General features: G+C 50.3%; 1 protein-coding gene across 1 annotated transcript in view; it reads left to right on the top strand.

The window, feature by feature from the left end:
• etaa1b (ETAA1 activator of ATR kinase b) overlaps positions 1 to 2,171 on the top strand; it is a 3,526-nt gene extending 1,355 nt beyond the window's left edge. The window contains exons 5-6 of the mRNA XM_062566738.1: positions 1 to 859; positions 1,250 to 2,171. The exon at positions 1 to 859 is cut by the window's left edge and continues 58 nt beyond it. Coding sequence (XP_062422722.1) covers positions 1 to 859; positions 1,250 to 1,356 — 966 coding nt within the window. The 3' untranslated portion in view covers positions 1,357 to 2,171. The remainder of the gene's footprint in view (positions 860 to 1,249) is intronic.
• Positions 2,172 to 15,472: the final 13,301 nt, after the last annotated feature.

Below are 15,472 nucleotides of genomic sequence, written 5' to 3'. Positions count from 1 at the left end.
CAGGACCAGGAGACCTCGGCGCCGCCGGGCCGCCCTGCGGAGGACCCGGAGCGCCCCCCCTCGTCCGATCCGGTGGAGGCGGAGCTGAACGCTCTGTTTGACTGCTCCACCCAGAGGATCAGCGGGGGGCTCAGCCAGAGCTCCTCGGCCTCCGCCGGCCGGCCGCTGGGGGTCCGCTCAGCGACCCGCGGCGACTTCGACGACGACTGGGAGGACGACGCCCTCCTCCTGGACTGCTTTGAGCTGGCGGTGACCCACGATGCCGAGCAGGAGCCCGAGGGCCACGAAACGCCCCCCCTTCCCAACCCCGAGACCAAGCCCGCAGGGTCGGCCTCCGGCTGCCGGCCCCCGAGCCGCAGTGCACTCTGGGAACTGTGTCCGACGCCGAAGACCTCCAACCGGAGCACTTTCAAACTGGAGCCGCACCCCCACTTCCGGGCGGCGGGGGTTTCCGGGTCCGCCGAGCAGACGGCGTCCGTCCCGATCCCCGAGGCCGTCCCGGCGGACAGCGCGTGGGACGACGGCGTGGACGACGCGCTGCTCTGCCAGGTGTGCGACCGCGTGGAGCGGACCTCCGGGGGCCCAAAGCCAGACCCGCCCCCTCCGCGCGCCTTCGTCCGCTCCAACTCGTTGCCGGGGGGCGGGGGGGGGCCCGGGAACTACCGGGGGTGGGACGTTCCCTTGAAGGGCGCCGACAGCCAGTCGTTGATCTCTCGGAGCCTCCCGGGGGGGCGCGGCGGCCTCGGCTCGTTCAACCAGTGCGGGGACTCCTCTGAAGCCCCCCAGGCTGAGAACTCCAAGCCCCGCCCCCCGGCCTTCAAGAGGAACCTGTCGGACTCAGCAGCCACCAGCAGCAAAGGTGGGAGGAGTCACATCCAGAAGGTTCATCATGAACAACGTGTGCCATGTTGCAAACTTCTCTCTCAAATTAAGAACATATTACCTCACTTTTCCACTGAAATAAAACCACAATAAACTTAACTTTATTAACTTAAGATTATATTATATATTGATTATGAGGGGGCAGATGTGCCTCCTCATGTCACTCTTTTTGTGCCTTTGTTGTAGTGGATCAGTCACCCGTCGCTGTCTATATTTAACAGACCCCCCCCCCCCCAGTTTGAAAACCACGGCTTAGTGAGTCAAAGTAGTGGAAGTCGTACTGTAGTTTGGCTGATAAAAGTATCTTTTCATATAGAACTTTCTGTGTCATTTTCATCTCACCCCCCCCCCCCCCCCCCTGTTTTAGTTTTTGTCACGAGCCAGACGCTGTCAAAGTGCACGGCGGCGGAGATCGGGAGGAAGAAGCAGGAGGCGTTGGCCCGGCGGCGACTCCGCATGCAGAACGCCCCGTAGCCTCAGAGGAGCCTCAGAGGAACCTCAGGAGACCCAGAGGAGCCTCAGAGGAGCCTCAGAGGAGCCTCAGAGGAGCCTCAGAGGAACCTCAGGAGACCCAGAGGAGCCTCAGAGGAGCCTCAGAGGAGCCTCAGGAGACCCAGAGGAGACCCAGAGGAGCCTCAGAGGAGCCTCAGAGGAGCCTCAGAGGAACCTCAGGAGACCCAGAGGAGCCTCAGAGGAGCCTCAGAGGAGCCTCAGGAGACCCAGAGGAGACCCAGAGGAGCCTCAGAGGAGCCTCAGAGGAGCCTCAGAGGAACCTCAGGAGACCCAGAGGAGCCTCAGAGGAGCCTCAGGAGACCCAGAGGAGACCCAGAGGAGACCTTCACATAAGACTAACTCCCAAACAGCGACCGGGCCTCCTCCTGGACGACGAGTTATTGGTCCGTGGTGATTAGTGTTCCACACGTGAAGAAGCTGCTGCGTGTTTGTTTTCTAGTTTAAATGCTGTGAAATGGTTCTAAACGCTGAGTCATGATTTCAAGGTTCTGTGCTGTATGTTGGTGACTCATTATGTGCCTTTTACTCCTCCACATGAGGAGAACTTGTTGTATTTTTAGTTAAGAGACGATACACAATCACACTTTTTGTTGTGTGACCAAACGGATGTTACAGTTTTCATCCGTCCAACTTCACACAGAATGTCTCCAAACACTAAAGGTTCATTTCTTTCATGCGTCCTACAAGAGACGTGTGCCTTATTGTCTCTACAAACTGAAGTGTCCGTCATGATGTGATGGCTGAGCTGATACTGTGAATAAAGTGCTGCAGACGCACCTGGTGGAGCAGTGATTTCTATCAGTGGCTACAACAACAGGAAGTGCATCAATGCTGACTCAGGGTCAGTTCACTTCAGCTTAGTGGCTGGCGTGTAGTCACGTGACCTTGGTGACGTTGTCTCCATACGGCACTTTAAAGGACTCACGGGAGACGTCCCCTTTGGCTCCGCCCCTTTGAATCAAACTGCTGCTCAGGATTCGGCTCTAAAGATGGCGTCGTGGTGGTGACGTCAGCAAGTGGGGGGGCCTCAGTGTGGAGCGTATTATTGTTATTAGACATGAGGGATCATTTTAATGTGGTGGTCATTTATCGCTCCACTCACCTGCTGTGGGGGGGGGGGGGGGGGGCACAATGTTCCCCTTTGTGACCCCAGGAGAATTCCTCAGGCCTGTGAGCTCCAGTGTGTGTGTGTGTGTGTGTGTGTGTGTGTGTGTGTGTGTGTGTGTGTGTGTGTGTGTGTGTTAGTGATCTGCAGGTGTGTATATTTTAGTAGCCCCCCCCCCCATCCAGTCACACTGTAAATCAGATAGCAGGCGTTATTTGGCCTCAGCATGAAAGCTTTCCCCCGATGATGGTTGTGATGATGACGAGTAGCTCTTCGTCCCGTGGATGGAGCCAACAGGTGTCAGCAGGTACAATATCGTGCTCGCTGAAGGATGCCCCGTAATGGGGGGGGGGGGGGGGGGCAGAAGAATGGCTCGTTTCAGCAGCGCGCACGGAGCCATTTGTGATGATTGGACGGGACGGAGCGCCACAACGTCCTCTTTGTGGGGGGGGGGTGATTTATGGCCGTTAGTCAGCCACATGGCAGTAATTGCCACAGCAGCGATTATGTTACCATGGCACCTGTTTAAACTGTCTATTCTTGTGTGAATGTTTTCTTTTGGGGGGGGGGGGGGGGCAGCTTGATGCTGATGTGTGGAGACATTAATTGGAGCGTGGTAGCAATTAGGAAAAGGAGTGTTTGATGGACGGATTCCTGTGGGGAAGTCTGAGGGACAGTTGGGTACAAACCAAAGCGACATCGATTATTACTCAGCGATAAATGGACTGAAGCGAGGAGGTTCTTAACGTGAAGACATGAAGGTCACGAGAAGCTTCAGTCCGTACGTCCTTGTGCATCATGGTGAGCTCTGTTGCTGTGATTTGACAAAAAGAAAGTTAAATGGCACTTGGAGTCGAAGCTAAAGTCACCTGAACAATGCCACTAAAGCCTTTAAGGCAAAGAGCTTGAGTCGGTGAGAGCCTGAATGATTCATGCAGCCACAACGATGCAGAGTGATGAGACCACCAGACGCAGGGGGAACCACCCCTTTGCATTGTGGCTGAATGATTACGCTCTGTTTCATTTAAGCCTCCAGTTTGGATCCTCAGCTAAGAGCCGAGCCCCTCCCCTCGCCTTCCCAGTCCAGATGGGGGGGGGGGGGGGGGGGGGGGGGCGATGAGGGCTGGAAGCCCACCAGCAGGCTCCATTACAAATGCATTTTCCAAGGGCATCGTCCACCGTTCACATCGGCTCCAAGAACAGCAAACACACGTTAACCTCCACGTCTTTAGGAACACGAGGCCTCGGCCAATCAGAGACCAGCTCCCTGTGTGCGACTAATGCACAACGCACATGCATCGGATTCTCTGTCTTCTCTGTGCATCTTTGCCGTCTCACACACACACACACGCAGACACACACACACACACACACACACACACAGACACACACAGACACACACACACACACAGACACACAGACACACACACAGACACACACAGCCTGTCAGCAGCGTAAATGACCTGTGAAGAGTTTCACGGTGCGTGTCATTAGGCAGCTTTAGATTTGTTTCAACAGCGCTTTACCTGAGGGCTCCATTCATGGGCCCCCAGGTGTGACGCCCTCCCCTCAAAGAGGGGGGGGGGGCAGTGATGAAAACCACATGAGCGTGATGGGGCAAGGCTTAAGTGTGTAGCTGCCACAGCCTGTTGACAAAGGCCTCAGAGAACACGTTGCAGGTTGTTCGGGTTTCAAAGGAATAGTTTTTACTACTTTGTAACTGCAGGTAAAATAAAAGCTCCTCACATATTATTCCCATGTTAAAATGTCCGAGGTCTTAAAAATACACGTTTGAGTAAATATTTTGCAGCCAAATGAAATCGCTCTGGGCTTTTGACATATAATTAATGATATAAATATGAACCGAGCTTCTGTTTGAATTCACCAGTCACAACAACACAAAGGAACTGATTGATGGACCTGAATCTCCTCGGAACGTTTTACTGAAAAGATCTGCAGGAATTGTAGTAATTTACGGCGTCTGTTCAGAACTTTGTTCCTCTTTATTCCTTCTGTCTCTAAACGTCACCTGCAGAATGAGCAGTCACACTTTTTTATTTTAATCCCCTCAAGGCAGAGATCTGATATCCGAGTAATTTACAACAAGTTGATCAGCGGAATACTTTTCTATGAAAAAGGTCAAGTAAAGGTCAGCGTGACCCAGACGTAGCGGCGGTAAGGAGGGAGGAGGTGTCTTGTTGTTATAATCTAAATCACCGCTGTGGAATGGAAGGAGTCACAGAAGGATTTATTAGCCCCCCCCCCCGAACTGCTCGCAATCATCTCCACTTTACCAAAGCTGGCGTGCTGGTTGGGCCGCTGTGTTATCACCCCTCTTTGCTCCTTCTCTTTATCTTCTCCACCCCAACGCTCACGACGAGGGTCTGCAGACCCACAAACTCACACATCGCACACGGCCGGCGCCACATTCCTCCGGCCTATATCTGCCAACACCTTTGAGCTAAAATGCCCCCCCCCACCCCCCCACAGCGTGGGCTGTAATGGTGTGTTGACAGGTTTAGGCTGAGGTAATTGTGTTCTCGGTTCCACAGTGAGGAGCCAAATCTTCCCCCGAGGAAAAGACGGGAAAAGAAGGAGCAGCAGATGCAGGGAAGCTAGCCGTTAGCTGTTAGCTAGCCGTTAGCGAGCCGTTAGCCGTTAGCGAGCTAACGCTCTCTCTACGTCGCCCATTGTTGTGAGAGACGTTTGGGTGGAGAGCTAATCGGGGCAACGTCTTCCCAGGACTCAGAGGTCGTTACAGGGGTCAGCTGTTGCTTTGTGTTAGCATGGCCCGCTAAGTGCTGCTAGCTTCTGGGTGTGTCTTGAGTTAAGATGGCCCCCGCTGTGCAGACACACTATTCATTATTTTTGTTTCAAAAAGGGAGCAGGACTGAATAAAGAGAGGCCAGCTGAGTGGAACTCCAGCTGCCAGACACACACACACACACACACACACAGACACACACACGCAGACACACACACACACACACACACACAGGGGGAAATGTGATGGAAAGCAGGGCTCCTGCTGAGACCGAGGAGATCCCTCAACGTGCAAAGCAGGAGGATCACCTGCCAGCGGACCGTCTCATGCCGGGAGGAGGTCTCAGCCCCCCCCTCCCATGATGATGGTGAGGAGCGAGCTCCGGTCCGTCCCCCCATCATCTGGCACCTTGCAGTTACTCTTCTGCGGAACGGAGGGGGGGGGGCTGACTGAAGGTGTGAACTCACACAAGCCTCAGTCCACTCATAACCCCGGTGATGAGGACTCGATGTGTAGAAGAGTCTCAATCTTTCAAATGGATCCTCAAAGTGTTTTAACTACAGACACAAAACACCTCCTCGTGTTCAGGGAAAACCTCCTTGTTTCGTTATGAAATGGATACGTGACGGCGGCCTGTTTCCCTCATTGAGAGGATCGCCGTGCCGTCTGTGGGAGCCTCGGTGGACGGGCCTGGAACCCAAGAACAAAGCCCTGGTCCCGGCCCAGAGAGAGGCTCGTACCGACCGCCATCCAACCCTCGCTCACTTCCTGCTTCTTCTGCCCCGCGCTCACCAACCCCACGGACGCCAGGTGGAGCAGCGGAGGGGGCGGATGCCAGGTGGAGCAGCGGAGGGGGCGGATGCCAGGTGGAGCAGCGGAGGGGGCGGATGCCAGGTGGAGCAGAGGAGGGAGTCCCCGGTCAAATTACTGGAGCTGTTTTCCAAATGCAAATGTGTGGAATGAAATCAACGAAGCAACTGAAGGCATCGCGGACGGAGCGATGCGAGCAGCTCGTTTAGCTCCTGTTGGGACGCAAAAGAAATGAAACGTTTCCATCAAGGCCTCGACTCCACCGAGAGACACACACGTGTGTGTGTGTGTGTGTGTCGTGTGTGTGTGTGTGTGTGGGTTGTGTCTCTGGGAGCCGAAGCGCTTCGGCTTCGACGGAATTCCACCCTGAAAATGCTTCTATTGTCGGGTAAGTCTGCCCCCCCCCCCCCCCCCAGAGAAGAGGGGGTGTTAAATGAGTGGGACATTGTTCATTCAACAACCGTTTGTGTTCCTTTAAAGTGTGAGGAGTACTGTGTGGTATCACAAAATGCAGTCCATTGGTTTGGGGATGAACTTCAACATCAAGCAGATAAAAAGCCAAGATGACTACGACCACTCATCACCATGGCAACCACCCTCGTGCACGCTGTGCACGGCCTGCTGGTCTTAAGTTCATTGGATTCAAAGGCTTCCACGTTACGATGATGATGTATCAACCACCAAGAGGAGAAGACCTTTGAGGGCGTACTTTGCTTTCTACTTAAAGTGAGCATGCAACATGTGACCCGATGTTGGTTCTGTCTGTCAGCGGTGTTGAAACGTGTCGCACACGCCACCTTGACATATAAGGCCTGTTTACATAATGCTACGCCCCCCCCCCCCGCCCAACACACACACACACACACACACACCACTAAAGGTTACCAGGCCTTTTTTAATCTACATGTGAAATGTGCTCCTCTACGCGGCTTCTTCTGTCTAGTCAGCGATCGGCCGATCGGCCCCTGATTTAGAGAGACGCACTTTATTGATTGAATGAGATTCAGTCTGGAACACACACACACACACACAGAGACACACGCACACACACACACACACACACAGAGACACACACACACACACACACACACACACAGAGACACACACACAGAGACACACACACACACACACACACACAGACACACACTGGTTTGTCCAAGAGGAGGGAGGGATGTCAGGCCTGCGTGATGGGCAAACATCAATCATTGCTTGTCAGCCTCGCCTTTTTTCCTCCACCCTAACCCGCCCCCACCCCACCCGCCCCCGCCTCCACTCTACTGCCTCACTGATCAGCCTTTGTTTTGAATGGCATCTGTGTGTGTGTGTGTGTTAGAGTCATCTTCTCATAGACTTCTCCTGGACCAGAAGATAATAACAGTTTGGTTTCTCTTCTTTTCACAGCATTCATTTCAGAATAAATCCTGAAACATGATCACAAACATCTTGATTCAGATCTGGATGAAATACAGAAATGCAGATTCCTGCTGTTTTTTTTTTCTTCTTTTCAAACATTTCTCATAAATGAAAAGAGAATGAAGACGTGTTGTGGAGTGCGTGTGTTGTGAAGTTTTTACAGTCCACGGACGGTTGCTCCCCCCCCCCCGTTTGCTCGTCTCGTCCAGCTGATTCTCCTCAAGCTTTCGTGCTTCAGATTTCGGAGAAACCCGAGGATAAGAAGACATCCGGAACTAATGGACTTTCAAAAAAAAAACTCCAGCTCGGAGTACGACGATTTATGAATCGACCCGGGACGAGCGTCTGTTTGTCAGCAGGCTCAGACTTTTTGGAGAAATAGATTTGGCCTCCCCCCCAATCACTGGGAGCGTGTTCTCTTCATGTGGAGCCAGAAGCTACAGCGAGCTCCTCTGCCCGACTCTATTGGTTATTATGCTTTGTTTGGTGTGGAGAAAGCCCCAGTGAGTCCTATTTGTAATGGGTGCCAGGGGCCGGGGGGAGATGTGTTTTCAATTACCACTTGGTAGAATGACTGATGGTGAGACAATCAAGCACGGGCTGCACTGTGTGTGTGTGTGTGTGTGTGTGTGTGTGTGTGTGCACCCTTGCATCTGTGTTTTATGTGATCTGTGCTCAGATTTTTCCCATTTTCATTTTTTAATCAGCATCGGTACCGACCGAAGTCGGAGATTCTTTCACCCAAAACACAAAGCACCAACAAAAAGAAGAAAGAATTATCGCTTTAATCTATTTAATTCGTAAATGGTCCTCGTGGACCCCCCCAATAACCATTTGGTTTTGAGCTTAAACTCCTCCTCTTGGATCCAAATGGCAGCAGAAACCCTTCAAAAGATCTGGAACCAAATTAAACAAGAACAGAAAGACGGGGGGGGGGGGGGGGGTCCTGGTGGTCTTCTGATCGTCCACTGCAACCTAAAATCTGTGACTTTACTGAAGAAGTCAACCTGGCGGCACCCTGTCCCCCCCCCCCTGCCCGACGGGGCCTATGAATTAGTTTCAAACCACAACTCTGAGGTGTGACACGTGAATTTTAAGTTTCTCAGCAGCTGAGGTTTCGTTAAGAAATGTTACAGCAAACGAGGCAATTAAAGAGCATCACACCCACAAACTGCTCGGATCACAAACACAACGCACACAGACTCACACGTACACACACTGCAGTAGAGAGAAGACATATTGTATATTTATGAGGCCACGTAATGCATCACATTTACTCCATATTCATTTGAAATATTAAAGACCTTCTTCTGCGCCTCTCTGCAGGGTGACGACACAATGGGGAGCACGACCTTTAGGGAGTGCAAATGTAGAAGAGCAGCACATTAGAAGAGATAAAAGATAGAAAGAAGAGATTTAAGTCGAGGGACTAAGACCTAGTTCAACATTTTGATGAAATCAAACCCCAAAAGACTCCCAGGATCAAGAGTGTGTGTTACAGCTTTGACATGCAGACACACATCATAGATCCATCATATTATAGATCCTACATATCATAGATCCAACATATCATAGATCCAACATAACATAGATCCATCATATCATAGATCCAACATATCATAGATCCAACATAACATAGATCCATCATATCATAGATCCAACATATCATAGATCCAACATAACATAGATCCATCATATCATAGATCCAACATATCATAGATCCAACATATCATAGATCCAACATAACATAGATCCATCATATCATAGATCCAACATATCATAGATCCAACATAACATAGATCCATCATATCATAGATCCAACATATCATAGATCCAACATATCATAGATCCAACATATCATAGATCCAACATATCATAGATCCATCATATCATAGATCCAACATATCATAGATCCAACATATCATAGATCCATCATATCATAGATCCCTAATATCATAGATCCAACATATCATAGATCCATTATAACATAGATCCATCATATCATAGATCCAACATATCATAGATCCAACATAACATAGATCCATCATATCATAGATCCAACATATCATAGATCCAACATATCATAGATCCAACATATCATAGATCCAACATATCATAGATCCAACATATCATAGATCCATTATAACATAGATCCATCATATCATAGATCCATTATAACATAGATCCATCATATCATAGATCCATTATAACATAGATCCATCATATCATAGATCCCTAATATCATAGATCCATCATATCATAGATCCCTCGTTTAATAGATCCATTATATCATAGATCCCTCATATCATAGATCCCTCGTTTCATAGATCCATCATATCATAGATCCATCATATCATAGATCCATCATAACATAGATCCATCATATTATAGATCCAACATATCATAGATCCATCATATCATAGATCCCTAATATCATAGATCCAACATATCATAGATCCATTATAACATAGATCCATCATATCATAGATCCCTAATATCATAGATCCCTCATATCATAGATCCCCCGTTTCATAGATCCATCATATCATAGATCCCTCGTTTAATAGATCCCTAATATCATAGATCCAACATAGCATAGATCCATGAGCATTGAGCAGTCAGTGCTTCCTCTGGAACTACAACAGTGACCTCTAGTGAGCCGGCTGGAGGCTCCTCTTTTAGCCTCAAGGTACCTTCAACCCATCCTGCTCTCTTCCACCAACATGTTCACAAGCATCCTTCAGAAGACCCACGTCATTCACAGGAGCGTCTTCTAAATAATTCAACGCAGGCCGATGAGTTCAGACAATCAGAGAAAGGTGAGCTTTTATTGTGTAGTGAAAGTCATGTGTAAAGGAACACTATTCAGATATATATAATCAATCTAATGATCCTAAAAGTCCTCAAGTTCACCAAGAAAGTTTCTGAAGAGAAACGTTTTTTCAACCTTTGATGCATGTCGAGGAATTGACAATGAAGCAGACTTTGACTTTTTCACTTTAAATTGTGTGTATTTTATATTAAAAAATGCTTTTGTCCAATAGACCTCCGTTCATGTCCTGTGCAAAACAAAAAAACACACACACACACACACACACACACACACCCACACACACACACACACACACAACACACACACACACAGACACACACACCCACACACACACACACACACACACACCCACACACACACACACACACACACAACACACACACACACAGACACACACACCCACACACACACACACACACAGACACACACACACACACACACCCACACACACACACACACACACACACACACACACACACACACCCTGTACAACCCGAAGGTCTGTAATAGATGAACTAGTACATACTCCTTACTGAGTGTGATGGGCTGCAGTCACAGGCAGTAAACTGAACGGCATGAAAGGTAATAGATTACATTGCACTAAATCTTCTAGACTGCTTCAAACACATTCACACACACACACACGCACACACACACACACACACACACACACACACACAACACCAGCACCAGCATCTGGAACCAGCAAAAATACTGAATACAAAGAAAAGAAGCCGAGGTGAACCAGCCCCATCTTCGCCTCAGCGTCTTGTACCTGACACAAGCAGAGAAGGTCCCTTCCCTCTATCTGTCAACTGACCTGAAACACGCCCCCCCCCCCCCCCCCCCGCCGACCTCGGCCACATTCCTCAAATGCGTCACTCAAAGACAATCCTGTCTTTGTCGGTCGGTGATTGATGACACACAGGAATTTCATTCACCCCCCCTGCGCCCCCTCTGCCTGTTTTTGTGTTACCGTGACGACCAGGTGAAAACAGAGCCCATCTGTGGGGGGGGGGGGGGGGGGTATTGAGTTTCCCAACCTTGATCCCAGAGGAAGAGAAGCAACACGGCAGAGGTCACCGTGGAGGTCAAACAAACAGCCATAGCCGTTATCTCAGATAAGAGCTGGGAATCATCTCGGTGCTGCCGGCCCACGCAGGGCTCACCGCTACCGCCCCCCCCTCCCACCCCCCCAGGGGTCAATAAAGGTTTTAACACGAGTTGTTTAAGGTTTAATAATTTGCCATTGGATCATTTTTAGAGGAGCTAAGCTCAGCAGAGTGTCGTCAGACTGGGAAAAGCCGAGCACACATCACTTATCCACATAAATAAAGCCCCCCCCCCCACTCTAATGCACCCCCACTCACATTAAGCACACTCATTTAATGGATAAAGCTAGTTGGTAAAGTGCACCATTAAGACGGACGTGAGGCAGAGCATAACAAAGCTCTGATGCAATATTCATGCCTTCTCATTCTGCACTAATGCTGTTTTCCTGCATTCACAACATGGCGCTATAAAGAGTCCTGAGGAGGAGCTTCTCCCCCCCCCCCCTCCACCCCCCTCCCTGAGGGTCATCAGCGGTCTGCTCGCTCACATGTCTGGTAGACGTGAGCGTGTGAAACTGGAGAGGAGCAGGTGAGATGGACACCCTGGAGATCAAACTTCACAACGCTCCTTGACGGTCGGCTGCAACGATACGGAAGTCTTTTCACAGCTTCGAGGTCTGAAGTGTGAAGATCTCCAAACCTCACAAACCTGAAGGTTTGTGGTCACATTAACCCAAATGGCCGTGTTCTCCTGCGCTGAGCATCCTGTAAAGATTTCATCTAGATAATAAATAAAAGCTGAGCTCTTCAGAGGGACAGATCACACACGACTATGCGACCCATCACACTTTACACAGCCGTGTGTATAATAACAGGAATAAAGGAGGTGTTCTTCACACAGGGGGGTGGGAAAGAGGTGACGTGAGGACGAGGAGGAGTAACATCGGCATTCACACCTGATCAAAATAAAGTGATTGTGGCTCTAATCCAGGAGCAGGAAGAAGAAGCACCGTGCGCTCATGGAAACAAAGGCCTTCCACTGACAGCTAGTGAAGCTCTCAGCATATTTTATTATTTTATTCATCTGCTGTGCAATAGATTCTTATATGAGAATGTTGGATATCCTCATCCAGACATGAATAATTCACCTCAGCATGGCTCCTCCATTACGCTCTCTGCTCAGCACCTGGGCCGACGCTTCTCCTCAGCCTCGTGCACCCGGGCAGAAGCTCTTCTACACCGAGAGACGAGTAAACACCAACATGCAGGATGAAGACAGAGTAAACGCACAGAACGCACACAGCGTCCTCTTTGTCTGCTTCATGTTCCGTGTGCACACGCTAAAGTGTCACCATCGACCCCCCCGCTCTGAAACAGCGCTCCTTTATACCCGCAGGTGCTGTTTGTTTTTAGCACACAGGTAGGAGAGGGGGGGGCGCGGGGGGGGGGGGGGGGCGACTGCTGGCAGCCTGGCCGATGGATCATAGAGATGAAGTCAGACATCAGAAGGAAACTGTCAGAATTACGTCTCATCAGAACTGGTTTCCGTCTTTTTCCAGCCGGAACAAAGTTTCCCTCCTTAAGTCAGTGACTAACCCCCCACCCCCCCCCCCCCCCCCCCCCCGCCCCCCCAACCCTGCCCTGCCCCTCAGTCTGCTGCTCATCCGACTCCCCGATACAGCCACCGTGGGGGGGGTGTTCTCTCCGACAGCTTGTCCGCCCCCCTTTGTGGGGCTTGGGCTCCGCTGCTAGCTGTAGCAGCAGGTGTGTGAGGGAACCAGAGCCCCCCCCCTCCGTCCCGGAAGCCGCTCGGGGGCCGCCGACACGTTGTTTTCATCCGGTGCAAAATGCTCGAGTTTCTCCGCTCGCAGCTGCTCGAGGTTTTTAGGGGGCGAGAAACTTTTCCTGCATCGAGGCGCCAGAAGGATTCGAAAGAGAGGAGAAGAAAACGAGGATTATTAAAAGCACGGCAGGGTCGATGAGAACGATTTTACACATTAAGCCAAATTTAGAGTCCAAATCAGCGGCGGCCATTTTATGTTGCAATGATCCTTAAAAAAACACAAAAAACCTGCGTTAGCGTGCATTAGCGTGCACTGGGTTAGCATGCACTGGTTTAGCGTGCGTTAGCGTGCACTGAGGGAGAATTCCTGCCCTTGTATTATCGTTGCCGATCAAAGCGTTTGTGATTGCATCAACAAGGTCAACGCTGCAGCCAAACGCATCCATCATGGGGAAACTGGATCTGCAACGGTGCCACTAGCACGCTAACGCTAACAGGACCACGGCGAAGCAACGCGATACACGATGAGCTCTCTTGGAGCACGGCTTGGATTTCTTCCACTCTTTCATTGTTTCTCTCCCTTTTTCTTTCTGCCCCCCCCCTCCAACAAGAGGCATTACCTCAGCCCAGATGAGGTGATGAGTGAGATGTCAAGGGCCATAAAAGTAACGTGACGTGGCATGAAAAGGAGCGTTCTGCAGCCCGGCTCCCATTGCTGCGGTCTGCGTTTCCGAGGAGGAAGAGCCTCCTTTGATGCCTCGCTGGAAATCGATATTCAGAGTCGGTCCTTCGATGTGTTTGAGGGCCCCATTTACTCCCCCCCCCCCCCCGAGCTGAAGAGTGCGGTTCAAGTCACAGCGAATAGTTGCGGTTGCTGATCACGGATGAAAAAAAGGGATTGTCGTCTTTTACTAGAAAAAGCTTTATAAATGTTTTTCTCTTAACCCATCTTCATATTCATCTTTCTCAGAACTATAAAATCCTACCCTCTATTTTAATCTGCCCCCCCCATCACTCTCCCTGCGACAGCTTCATCCTCGTCGGTAATAAACCGCTGCCATCTACGCCTGGTGTTTATTCTTTGTGAGAAAGCTCCCTGCGACCCGCCGATGAAATAAAAAAGTACAATTTACTGCTCGCTGAAAGCCGCGCAGTGGGGGGGGGGAGGGTCCGGGGGGGGGCTCATCCCTTCCGCTGGGAGGGCCGTACGTCTCCGTAGAACCGGGCCACAGCGCTGGCAGCAGGAAGAGGAGCCGCTGCATCCGCTGCCCCCGGCTAACCCTCTTTAAATGGGATGTCTGGATGTGTTATGGGGGCTATTGTTTCCTATAAACATCTAGCACCGGGGCAATAACAATCGCATCAGGCCAAATGAAGTTATCTGAGAATGGAATTAAACTCGGTGTGACCCGGCTGTCTGCTCGGCTCACAGGCCCTCCATTAATAATGCCTAATCCAATCAAGAGGCCGGGACGGCTGGATGCAAGGCCAGCGCGAGCGTGCACGTGGGAGCGCGTGTGTGTGCGCGTGTGTGTGCGCGTGTGCACGAGTGTATTGAAGTATGCAAATGTTCGTTAGCCATCGTGTTTGTGTGTCTCTGACGTGCAAGCATGTGTGAAGCTTTTTGTCCAATGTGTGTGACAATGCATTACGTGTGTGTGTGTGTGTGTGTGTGTGTGTGCGTGTGTGTGTGTGTGTGTGTGTGTGTGTGTGTGTGTGTGTGTGTGTTTGCAGACTTGCAAACAGAAAGCAAGCGGTGAGGGAGATAAAGAGGGAGAACGGACAAAAGGAGAGAGAAGAGGACCATGGTTTCATCTTCTGTTCTCTCACTGCCGGCAGAGACGAGGAACCGAGAGACAAATAACCCGGGAGGGAGGGAGGAGACGAGGAGGCAGGGGCAAGGAGGGAGGAGACAGAGGGAATGAGGAGAGAGGAGGTGACTGTACACAGGCATTACTCATTCAGTGTGAGGATCACTGAAAGAACAAGAGAAGGTCGAGAAGAAAGAGACACGATAAAAACACACATGGAACGAGTTTGGACCAATCACAGCGAGTTCCACTCTCTCAGATTAGAAAGTTACTCCTCAAGTTGTGTTTATTTGCTTACGAAAGCCTTTAAATGCACAAAGTATTTTCACAATAAACCTCAATCCTCAGAGGAAGACACTTAGTTGCTGAGGTTAAAATGAAAAGGAAACTGACCTTCACAGAGGAGACGGCTGCACTTTGTGGCCTCCTTAATTTACTTCACAAACCCAAACAGGGCAGGAAACCTGCAACGTATTATTCACTTTTATTTTGAAAAGAACTTAATT

Source organism: Pungitius pungitius, chromosome 13 (assembly GCF_949316345.1).
Source record: "Pungitius pungitius chromosome 13, fPunPun2.1, whole genome shotgun sequence".
Taxonomy (NCBI): domain Eukaryota; kingdom Metazoa; phylum Chordata; class Actinopteri; order Perciformes; family Gasterosteidae; genus Pungitius; species Pungitius pungitius.
The sequence above is the reverse complement of the archived record's forward strand: the minus strand, read 5'-3'. Positions and strand labels throughout refer to the sequence as shown.